This window comes from Vulpes lagopus, chromosome 2 (genome assembly GCF_018345385.1).
Source record: "Vulpes lagopus strain Blue_001 chromosome 2, ASM1834538v1, whole genome shotgun sequence".
Lineage (NCBI taxonomy): Eukaryota > Metazoa > Chordata > Mammalia > Carnivora > Canidae > Vulpes > Vulpes lagopus.
This window is the reverse complement of record NC_054825.1, coordinates 27,107,660-27,119,341: the sequence shown is the minus strand read 5'-3', so window position 1 is coordinate 27,119,341 and position 11,682 is coordinate 27,107,660. Positions and strand designations below refer to the sequence as shown.

General features: G+C 53.7%; 1 protein-coding gene across 3 annotated transcripts; it reads right to left on the bottom strand.

Annotated features, from left to right (window-relative positions):
• Window positions 1-3,120: 3,120 nt before the first annotated feature.
• POLL (DNA polymerase lambda) lies at window positions 3,121-11,648 on the bottom strand. Of its 3 annotated transcripts, XM_041746400.1 has the most exons (9): window positions 11,590-11,648; window positions 10,601-10,766; window positions 9,596-9,890; window positions 9,241-9,406; window positions 8,548-8,865; window positions 7,618-7,791; window positions 6,934-7,062; window positions 4,515-4,683; window positions 3,121-4,075 (listed from the first exon to the last, which is right to left on the bottom strand). In XM_041746400.1, exons 2-9 carry the CDS (start codon window positions 10,713-10,715, stop codon window positions 3,711-3,713), a joined length of 1,731 nt encoding a protein of 576 aa, XP_041602334.1. In that variant the 5' UTR covers window positions 10,716-10,766; window positions 11,590-11,648; the 3' UTR covers window positions 3,121-3,710. The 3 variants fall into 3 exon arrangements, with proteins under 3 accessions (XP_041602334.1, XP_041602333.1, XP_041602335.1); XM_041746399.1 differs by lacking the exon at window positions 11,590-11,648 and having other exon boundaries at window positions 10,601-11,577; XM_041746401.1 differs by lacking the exons at window positions 8,548-8,865; window positions 9,241-9,406; window positions 9,596-9,890; window positions 11,590-11,648 and having other exon boundaries at window positions 10,601-10,666.
• Window positions 11,649-11,682: the final 34 nt, after the last annotated feature.

Here is an 11,682-nt window from a genome sequence, read left to right as displayed (position 1 = left end):
CCAAGGTGGGGCTCAATCCTAGGACTCTGGGATCATGACCTGAGCCCAAGGCACACACTTAACCGCTTAACTGCTTAACCGGCTGAGCCACCCAGGTGCCCCCAGCACATCCCATTTAAAGGGACAAAAATCCCATAACTGTCCTGGAGAAGCAAGACAAAGGGCCTGGAGTTTCCATTCCCAGCCCTCGAAACCTGGAGGGTAGGACTCGCCCATCTTGCCATGTCCACTCTAGGGCAGAAGGCTCCTGTGCCCACATCTGCTCCCCCGTGAGCACTCAGAACCCAGGAGAGGTTGAACTTCTCCTTGTTCCACTTGCAGTGCAAGTCTGGGGCCAAGGCCAATGTCACTCCCCCAGCCCCTGGGAAAAGATGAGGCTCCCAGCTTGGTGGGGTTGGGGCAGAGCAGTTTAGAAAGGTCTGTATCTTGGTCACAAAGCATCAGAGGGAAACGGAAATTAAGGGAGGCTCACACTGACCAAGCGGCAGCCAGTCCGAGAGGGCTGGGACCCACCGCCTTGCCCACCACCTGACCCTCCCCCACTCCAGGCCTATGAAGCTCCCATCCTTCCCCACACCCGGCTGCACTTGTGGGGAGACCTCCTCTACCTCACAGAAGGCCCTTCCACTCACTATAAAAGGAGACCAAGACATACCCAGGTTACTGGTTCCCTGCAGTGGCAGTAACACGTAGTGACTTAAAACAAAGTTATCACCACTCAGTACTACTGTTTAGAAGTCTGACACAGGTTTCGCTGGCATAAAATTGAGGTGTTGGCAGGACTGTGTTCCCTTATGGAGGCTCTAGAGTAGAATCTATTGCCTTGCCTCTTCCAGTTTCTAGAGGCTGCCCACATCCCTTGGCTGGTGGTCCCCTTTCTCTATCTTCAAAATCAGAAGCATCACATCTCTCTCACCGTCCACCTGTTGTCACACATCTCTCCTTCCACTTCAAGGACTCATAATTAGATTGGGTCCACAGGATGATATCATTTTAAAATCCTTAAACCTAATCATATCTCCAATGTCCTTTGCCAAGCAAAGTAACATAGTCACAAGGTCTAAGGGTTAGGATGAGGACATCTTTGGGGGACAGCTATTGTGCCTACCATTCATGTGGTCTGGCCAGGGACAACTCTCGCACAGGGGTAGAGTCATGATGGTTGGGCTAGGGGCAGAAAGTAGGCTTGTGAGACCCTTCCCCTTCTCCTCAGGACCATGCAGAAGCTGGGTGGTAGTTTTGGGGGTACTCAGTTGCTAGACAGGATGCCAGTCCCCACCAGGTGTCCAAAATTCAGTTTCCCTTTCCAGTAGAATGGGACACGAGGCTGCAAGCCTGCTCAGAAACCAAGTTTGGACTCTGAAGTACTTGGAGAACCTTCCAACACACTGTGCTTAGTTTGGACTCAGACTGGGCAGCCTTTCTCAGGATAGAAATCCCTCCAGCAGCTCTTCTCCTGGGCTTGGGTCAGACTGAGCAGCCAAGAATAAACCCACCACCTCCGCGGCGGGGCTCTCTGGAGGGTGTGGGCACTCTCCCTTTCTATCCTGATTTCCTGTTGTCCTTGCCAGGAGGTAGGAACACGAATTCACATGGTTTGAAGGTCATCTCCCGAATTCTGAATCTGCTGGGAGGAGGAGGCGGCGGTGCGAGGTCCCTGTTCTCAGACCCAGAAATGAGCACTGTCCTTCCAGTGGTTCTGGGGACTTCCTGTGTGTGGGAAGGGGTTAACTGGCTAAGTTACCCCATGACCCCCGGGTTCCCTCCTGTAGCCCAGGAAGCCCTCTTCTCTGGGCCTGAAGAGGCTGTTAAGCAGGCCAGGGCACTGAAGTGGGGAGCAAGAGAGAAGCAACTTCCACATCCGGACCCGGACACTCCAGGCTTTGGGATCCTACCAACTGTGACTTTGCTGGGAATAACGGCAGATGCTGGGGGCCCAGTCCCGAGTAGAACTGGCAGAGCTTGTGAGGGGGGCCAGAAGCAGCGTCGGGGGCCCAGGAACTTGCCCAGTTTCTTCATTCCAGGCCCCAGTCAGCCACACCTCTTGGGAGTAGCAGCTCTGAGGAAGTCACCCCTCAAAGACTTCTAGGCCTTTGATGTGACTCTGGTTTGTTCGAAGTTGTGGAATTGATGTGACTCTTTGGTTGGTACAAAGCTGTGGAAGGGCCCCAGACTCCATGAGGTCTCGATTCCTTCCCCAGCATGACGCATGCAGGTGGGCCCCAAGGTTTGGACTTCAGGCTTCTAAACTAGGGTGCCTTCTTGGGAGACTGCCAGGATCCCCTGACGAAAATCACACCAACAGAGACCAGCCCTGGGACCCTCAAGTTACTGACGGAGGTACAGGACTCAGCACCTGCCCGCGCCCCCCCCCCGCCCCGCCTCCTGGCCAGCGTGCTCCAGCTTAAGCCTATCCTTGAAGCCTCCAAACCCCCATGCCCCCAGGCCTCTCCAGGCTCCTCCAACACAGCTGCCCGCTCCTGCCCTGTGCTCATTATTCTTCACACTTGGTAGGCCCAAACCTTCTTCCCCACCCTCTGCTCCCATCACCAAATTCTCCATCCTGCAAAGGCCAAGTTCCGGGCACCATCCTGGTCTCGCCAGCTGACTGGCTCCTACCTGCTCTCTCAAACTAAGCCCCTTAGCCTGACTCCCCATCCTCTGGCCCCATCCATCTGGCCTTCTCCTGGCTTGGGCAGAAGCATCCTCTCTAAAGCACGTTCTTTAGTCATCCCTCAACAGGCAGGCATTTTCCTGCCAGCCTGCCCCTCCCCTCCTCCAGGCAACCTTCTCTGACTCCCTCAGCACTGTTGGTGGCACACAAGTCACCATTTGGTTGTTCCTAATGAGTCACCTTTGTTTATGTCCCAACAGCCTGATCTTGGACAGGACCCACAAGAAATGCTGATGGGGACACAGGCGCTCCTAATGCCTGACTCCATGGATTCTTCCTCTCCTCTACCCACCCCCACCCCCTTCTGAGCTCAGGAGCTGATTCAGTCTGGTCCTGTCTAGAGAGCAGTTGACTTGCCTTTCTGGACTCCCATTCAGCTCCCATCTCCATCCCTGCACGGATGGAAGAAGGCAGGCAGGGACTACAGCAGCTCAGACACCAGGAAGTCTGAATGTCAAGTGCACTTTATTGGGCCCCTGGGCCTTCAAATGCTGTCCTTACCAAGCCGGGTCACCCCCGTCCCACAGCTCCAGCTGCACAGGAAGCAGGCCGGGTAGAGGGAGTACATGGGTAAATGCTTTCTCTGGCTCCAAAGGGTCTTAGGTGATGCTCCGCCACAGCTGTTTGCCCCTTCCCCTGCAGCCCCCGTCCCACCCCCAGCAGTCAGAGCCTCCTTGGGTAGGGAAGTAGGGGTGTCTGGGCCTTCAGCACAGGAAGCTGGCTTCACACCAACACCTGTTCTTGCTTAAAATGGGGGCAGGGGTGTGTCTCTGCCTCTCTCTCTCTCTCTCTGTGACTATCATAAATAAATTTAAAAAAAAATGGGGGCAGGGGGCCGTTACAAAACTCTGGCAGGGGGCAACGATGAGGTAGAAGGATGGCAGTTTTCTCCTGTGGAGAGGGAGCCAGGCTGGCCCTTTCCCTCAGGCCCAGGTGGCTGAAGTAGTGAGGTTCAGCTTACTGAGGCTGGCCAAGTACTGGATGGCCACGTGGGGCAGCCGGTCCAGCTTGGCGTCCCCTCCCCTCCAGCCACGGGTCACCAGTCCCGCTCTACTGGTTCTCGGTAGGGTAGGCCTAAAAGCCTGAAGACATCTTTCTCAGTGGGGGTGGGCAGCACTCGGCCAAGCCCCACCTTGAGGCCTTGGGTGTCCCGAACCACAGAGGTGCTGAGGGCGTGCTCTGACAAACTCATGCCCTTGGTCTTGGCCAGGGCCCGCATGGAGCGGTTGAAGTGGGCAGAGCCAGTGAAGTAGAGCAGGGCGCAGGCGAACTCGCTGTAGGGCACAATGATGATGTCTAGCCGTCGGTGCCGCTGCCCTGGCCCTGGGAGCCGGCACACACCCAGGTACTTCTGCTGCTGGCCGTTCTCCTCCTGACTCACCAGGTCATCTGTCAGAAACCCTAGCACGACATCGGAAGGCTGCTAGGAGGGTAGGGAGCCAGGCCTGGGTTGCCCTGTCCTCCCAGGTCTCTCCTGTTTATCCCTAGGTCCTCCATTCCCAGTTCATGAATTTAATTGCTGGGTGGCTTTGCCCTCTCTGGGCCTGCCTCTTTAAACCACGCATAGTCATTCCTCCCCGCGTCCCCTACAGTGTCGTAGACAGGTGAGGTGAAACTCAATCTGCAGGCAGTATTGAGCACCTGACTGGAGGAGTGGTGGACTATTTCATCTCTTCCCTGAAATGGCTCTGGCCACGAGGGAGAGGTGGCATTCTCATGAAGCAGCCTTCCCCTGCTTCCTGCCTAGAGCTTGCAACTCCGAGGCTCTCCCTCCTGGGAGTTAGTTACCCAGCCCTGCATTGCCCCGGCCAGCCTGCTCACCCAGAGATGGAGCTTATACCTTGTCGCCGAAGGCTGTCAAGGAGACGACTGAAGATGCCCTGGTGAGACTGGCCATCCGGGTGAGTAAGCAGCACGTCCACATCACCACAGGTTGCCTTCCCCCGTCGGTAAGAACCACATGCCACACATAGCAGCCCGGGGTTGAAGGCGTGAGCTGATTTCCGGACCTGGGGAAGAGCAGGGGGCAGTGGGGAGGGCCTGTGGACCTCAAGCCCTGTAAGGAGTGCCTTCCCATGGCAGTACAAGAGACTTCCCTAACCCAGGAGCCCATACTTCCAGCTGATACCCTAAGCCAATCCCTGGATTTGAGATACAACCCTGAGGGAAAGCCTCAAGGAGCAGATGCCAGAGGTCTACCCTGGGGAATGGCAGTTCTCCAGCTTTGCTAGAAGAGAAGAAAATGTGCTCTCACCACCAGACTCAGCCTGAAGAGAGATCTAGGAGGTGTATACTCAGATTCTGACGGAAGGCTCTGATCTTTCCTCCTAGAGCTCTTTAAGAGCAGAGAGACACACCTTCTTTTGGCCCTTGCCCCAACCCATGTGCCCAGGTCTGTCCACTTAGGACAAAGCACAAGGTGCCCGTCTGCCAGGTCTCAGCAGCCCCAGGTATAGATTTGGAGCTAAAGGCAGAGTATGTGAGTTGGGGCTTGAGGCCTGAGCAGGTGGCTATCAGGGTGCCCTGGCCCAGGCCTAGGGGGAAATGGAGCAAGGAATACAACTGTACCTATAGTAAAGGGAAAGAAAAAAAGCAAAGAGGAGGCAATTCTGAGCTAGTGCTCACACTCTTACTTGGAAGAAGGAGGCTCGGCATGGAGAGGGAGCCAAGAAAGAGGGGGCTGTCAGCAGAAGGATCATCCTCACTGAAGAAACTAAGCCCATTAGCCTCTGCCCCAGAGACACGGAAGCCTTTCACATGCAGATGGCCTCCACGCCTCTACCCCAGGACACTGAGGATTTCTGGGACCCTGGATACTTTGGCCAGGACACCTCAATTCTCCTGACAGGCCAGGCTCTTCTAATCCCCTCACTCCCTTCTTGAGCCTCCCTACAGGCTGGGAGGAGACCTAGGATGAGTAATCCCATCAAAAACTCCTAAAGCTGGAGCCCTTAAATGCCAGGTGGCAAGCCACCACTGTTCCAATGGGCTGGGGGCTGGAGGCTCACTGGGACATTCTCCGTGCCTGGACACCGTGGCTGAGTGACGGTGTCATCACTAGCACTGAGGCCTCGTGATGGGTGGACAAAAGAGCCTGTCCATCCATCCTGCACCAGCCTCATAGTCCCGTAGCCTGAATAGAGTTGGAGGCTGATTTCAACTAAGGTGGGCCAGGAACTCTATAGAATCCTACCTTATCAAAACCTGATCCCAAAGTAGCAGATCTTGCCCACAGCCACCAGCCCCTAATCCTGATACCAACTGAACAAATGATATATCTAACCCCAAATACATCCTAGTCTCTAATCTAGGTTTTTGATGAATTTAATCCCTAACCCAACTCTAACCTAATGTTGGCCAAATCTTATTTTTAGGACAATGACAAATCTTAACTAAAAGTAATACTAAGAAAACCCTACTCTTAATTCGGGCCTAACATTAATTCTTTTTTTTTTTTTAAGGTTTTATTTATTTATTTATTTATTTATTTATTTATTTATTTATTTATTTATTCATGATAGTCACAGAGAGAGGGAGAGAGAGACAGAGACACAGGCAGAGGGAGAAGCAGGCTCCATGCAGGGAGCCCGACGTGGGATTCGATCCCGGGTCTCCAGTATTGCGCCCTGGGCCAAAGGCAGGCGCCAAACCGCTGCACCACCCAGGGATCCACCTAACATTAATTCAATTCAACCTAGCTTTCCTCTGACCCCAAACTTGATTGTACTGGCACTGTGTCTCTGTACCAATTCTAACCCAAACTCTGAACCAGCCTCAGGTTGTGGGGAGTAAGGGAGGGTCCTTTGGAAGGTGTGTATGTCTGGACATAGGAAACTTTGTACAAATTTTGGATACAAAGGGTCCATAGTTTTCATTGGGTTCTCAGAAAAGTTTGTGAATCAAAGAACACTAAGAACCTCTGCCCTAACCTACTCTGACCTAACCCAGTTCAAACCCCAATTTCCTAAAGTAGATCTGACCATAATCCACCTCTAATCCAGCCCTAACATTAACCCAGTCCTAACAGAATTCCAGGATCTAAGCCAATGCTTACTGACCCTAACCTAGATGCCTGGTGTTACAGCACTTCCTACTAAAGCCACCCACCCCTCCAGCTTCAGTCTCAACTGGTCCTTTCCCCACTGGTCTCAACCGCTGGTGTCCCACAGCTTCCTCTGCCTGGCTCCCCAGCTGAGGGGTCACGTGTTCTTGGCTTCCAGCCAGGCCCTGACCTTATACCAAGGCCTGGCTTTCCTTACTGTCTGCTCAATCTCTGTAGCCTCCTCCCGGGGTATGCGTTCCAGGAAGTCATCATAATGCTTCAGACCAATGGCCTGCTGGGTAGTCAGGGAGGCCTGGTTGCGGATGTCTTCTAGGGTTCGGTAACCCTGGAAAAAAGAAACCAGATGAGGAGGCTATGAGCAGCTAGAACCAATGGAGAGGCAGTGAATGAGCATATACACAAGGCTTCCATCACCCCCAGATTCCAAGGAAGGCCTGAAGAAGGACCAACCCCAGGAGTGGTTGCATTTGTAATCAGTGGGACCCAAGAGGAGTAGGAAGCATGGGAGACACATCCCAATCCAGCCCTGGCACAACACTAAAATACTGGCTCATAAGTCCATCAGTCTGAGAGATTCTGGGCATCACCAGGTTGGGGAAACCACTGATCTGGACACATAGCCCTGAGGCCTGGTCTTCTTAGGAAGGCCCTTACTAGTCAGGTGGAGAGAGAAACACACTTCTTGTCTCTCTGCTTCTATCACAAATTAATGTCTTGGGGCTATCAGACAACAGGGCAGGTCTGGGAGCCTGGAGAGGGGTCTCCGTGAGCCCTAGTCCCCCTCCTGGTTCATTCCCATCAGAGCACAGGGTACAAGAACTGTGGGGCAGGACCTCTAAGAAAGAGCAAAACTAAGGTGGGTGCTGGGACATAGTGTGACCTGTTGGTACCACATCTGGGCAGTTTTGGTTCCGGCTCCCCAGATGTTGGAGAAGAGCTCCAAGATAGGCACACTCTCACTGATATGGTCCAGCTTCCGCAGATGCCCGCTCTCCAGGATTTCTACGATTTTCTCGGCCATCCGCTTTCCAATCCCGGGGATACCGAAGGCCTCCTGGGGGAGGAGGAGGCAGAGGCAGGAGAAGAAGAGTGAGAGGATGGGAGGTGTATAGCCAGTGGTGGGTTAGCAGACTCCTTTAGCACGTATCTGAATAAAAGCCAGCTTGGTCAGTTGGCAACCGATGGCTGTGTAAAGCCTGGGCACAAGTGAAGATGAGAAGATTGGATGGGCTGGGCTGGGTCACTTGTCTTTTGGCTCTCAGAGGGATGGGGGTCAGCATGGGAAGCAGAGAAAAGGCAGCAGTGTGACACTAGTCACCATCATCATGGTAACAACAAGGTGGGGGAGGCCTTTCTGCAGCCAGGTCCTGCACTGCAGGGAGCATCACATTTGGTCCTCCCAGGAGTACCTGAGTCCCTCACTAATCTTAGTTCCTTTTCATTGCTCAAACGGTTTAAGTAACTTGCCTAGAATCACACAGTGAATGATGGGAACCAGAATTCAAACCCTGGTCTATTGGCCTCCAGCGTCTAACCTTTATAAAAACCTTTTACTATGGAAAAAAAATCCACAGTAGAGAATAATATAATGAACCCCCAAGTACCTGTCACAGCTTCTATAATTATCAAGGTTCTGTCAATCTGCTTTTATCCATCTCCCTGTTTTATTTCTTTTGTGCAAGTCTCAGACATCATAAAACTTAAGCCCTCCCCACCTCCTCCCCACTTGTGACTGGTGCCTCCACCAACCTCCAGCCAGTAAACAGAGAGCACCCCATCTCCCTGCATCCCCGCCCTGGCCCGCAGGTACCTGGTAGGAGGTGACAGGCTTGTGAAAGCTCTTGAGGGCATTGATGGCCTTGGCATAGCCCAGGGCCCTCCACTTGTCTCCTTGAACACTGTAGGCTTTGGCTAGCACTTCTAGCTTATCTGTGATGTGAGGGTTGTGGTTGACTGCCTTCTGGCTCGAAGGTTGTGCACAGACCCACTTATCCAGGCCCTTAGGGGCTGGGCGAGGCTCATCATCTCCCTCAGCGTGGGTGGAGTAGTGGCCACTGATAAGGGCTTCCAGGTCAGCTGCGCTAACCTGGGTCTCTTCCCCATCACTGGTTTCAGCATCAGAGCCAGGCTTGAGGTAGGGAAAGAGAAGAGATGATAAATTCATGCCCCTGGCCCCCAGAAGAACTCTTCAAAGGTGGGGGCTGAGTCTTCTAGTCAGACTCAGGAATGAGGCTGGGTCTCTTGATTCAGACCTGGGTCTCCTTAACTGTGGGGCCCTGTTCCGTTTGGCTTCCCCCAGTGCCCAGCCCTAGAAGCCCCTAAATGGTAGGTGTGCCTGGGCAAATGCAGGCATGATGAGTGCTGGGAAGAGCCAAATGACTTCACAATAGAGATCCTTCCTCCTTTAGGGGCCTGGGATTTTCTGAACAACCACCAGGCCCTCCCCGTTCCTGTGACCTAGTTTCCAGGGGAAGGGAGCTCTGAGGGCTGGGAGGCTCCTGACCTGAGCTTGGGTGCTCGGGACCTCCTCTGTCCTCTGGGGAGGAGATACAGGCCTGGTGGCAGAACGAGGAGGAGTGAGAGCTGTCTTGAGCAGAGCCTCATGGGATCCTGGAGGAGCAGAAAATTCTTGGTCTGCCTTGCTGAGCTCTGGTTGGAGCCCTGGGTACCTGCAGGGATGGTGATGGCAAGTTAAGACCCCAAAGGCCTGGCTCTACCCCTGCTCCCAATCTTCTACTCTGAAATCTTCTTTTTTCTGATTAAAACAATAAAAGTTATTTTTAATAACCCAAGAAGAGAGTTCAAGATGCTGCCAGGAAACACTTGAGGAAAGATTGGGGTGGGGGGAGGTAGCTCACCTGCTAGGGATGCAGATGCTGAATCCTGCCGTGTCCACCAGCCTTCCTTCCTGCAGGCACAGGCTCAGCCAGGTGGACTTCACCAGCTGAGTACCCTGGGGCAGCTGGGACAGTCCGACGAGGCGGAGGGCTCGCTCACCATCCATGCCTTCATCCACCACGATGTGAGTGAGCCCTGAGGCCTGGGCAGCACATATCTGGCCACCATGCTGGATAATCTGCTTCTCAAAGAGTTCTGCTCGGGCTCGCCCAATGCCGCTGGGCACAACATGTGCCCGCAGGGAGCTCAGCCACTCTGTGCAGGGGACATCCAGATGCTTATTGTCATGACTGCTGGATATGATTCAAATGAACCCAAACAATCGTTTTCCTTCCATCCAGACAGCCAGCCTTCTGGGGATTCAGCCACAAGCATACACTTAATTTCCCCATGAACCCTCACTTGATGTAAGGGGCAAGGATTTCAGTATGTCCTGTTCCCTCATGTAAACTAGAACAGTGCCTAGCATATTGTAGGTATCCTGCATATGGATTCATTTGATCATCTTTACATTCAAGTATTAAAAGACATCTACGTCACACAAGGCATAAGGCCATATGTCTTGCCATTACAGGCCTCACAGTGTAACAGATATTCCCCTCCCCCAGCCTGCCACATGAGGTGTTGTCATTTATTTGTCAGCTTGGCTGCAAAATAATGTAACTCTGGGGACCTGAGTTTCCCACCTTCAGGCAACCTCCTGGAGAGCAAAGGAATCTGCTGGTCATTTCCTTAGGGGCCAGAGAGTATTTTCTGATTAATGGAGGTCTAGGGATGGGTTGGAAAATAACACAGCCAAGTGGCCTGGCAAAGACTGGGGCCCAAGCCTGGTACAACACAGATACAAACCAACCTGTAGGCCATGGGTTGGCAGAAATCAGCTCTAATATCTGATTCTAGTCATGAACAATATAGGAAGCCTAGGGGTTCAAGTACATGAGGGCTCTGAGGGTGGATCTGCTCACCTCCTTCTTCTTCTCCACCTTCTTGCTTGGGAATCTTTGCAAGTGCTTTTGATGATGGATTGGCATGAATTTTCCTCCTCTTGGGAAATGCCTTCAAGATGCCCCCAGGGTCCATTGGGGTATTGGCCAAATCACGGCCTTTCAGTTTTAGGTTTGATCAGGCCAACTGTCATGTGGAGACCCAGAACTGAGGTTACCCAACCCTTTGCCTATGGAGGTGCTGTCTCTAACAACCAGACTTTGGAGGCAGTACCTCAGTTCCCCTAGGGGTCTCCCAAAACCCAGCTGAGCTTCAGTAATTTAGCCTAGCACTTACCAGCCTTTCAAAGTCAGAATACTGGGGGATATAAAGGGAAGAATGGGACTATTGAGGAACTCTGGAGGGGTACAAAATGATACTCCTCAGAGGGTTGCTCTAAAGATTCAGTGTAGTGTCTGCTCTGCAGCATCCCACTTTGAAAGGGCTTTACCAAAAGGGGATGCCAGGCTAGGAAATGGAGCTACATCTTTAGAAAGGGCTTGGGCTCCCAAGAGGATTGACGGACTTAGATGAATCTGCATTTAAATCCCACAGGATCTTCCTCTACCCCATCATAGACCCGCAGAGGAAACCCTCGGGGTGAGGGTGTCCGGGGGGCGGGGGAACGCCCTACACCTGCCCTGGTGGTGGGCCTCTAGTTACGGGGGAGCTCAGCCCCGCAGCTGCGGGGAGACGGGGCATGGCCACAGCAGGTGTTAGGGCGCCTTCCGAGGCTGGGGGGAGTCTCGGCCTCACAGCTGGGGGTGGAGACGACCCGCAGCTGTGGGGTCCCCGCCGCGTCCCCAGCTGGCGCGCACCCAGGGACTCCCAGCTGGGGGCCAGAGGAGGGAGGGCTGGAGGGTCTGGACCCTGCCCTAAGGACCGCTCCCCCCGCCGCGATTGGGTCCGCGGTGGGGTCAACTTCGGACCCCGCCGCTCACCCGCGAGCCGGCCGGAGTAAACCACTTACCAGAGCAGCCAATGAGAGCGGACGAAGGGCTTGGCGGGTGGGAAATGGGTGGGGGGAGGGAGGCCAAATGCCCGGAACACCTTCCGGGTCGGC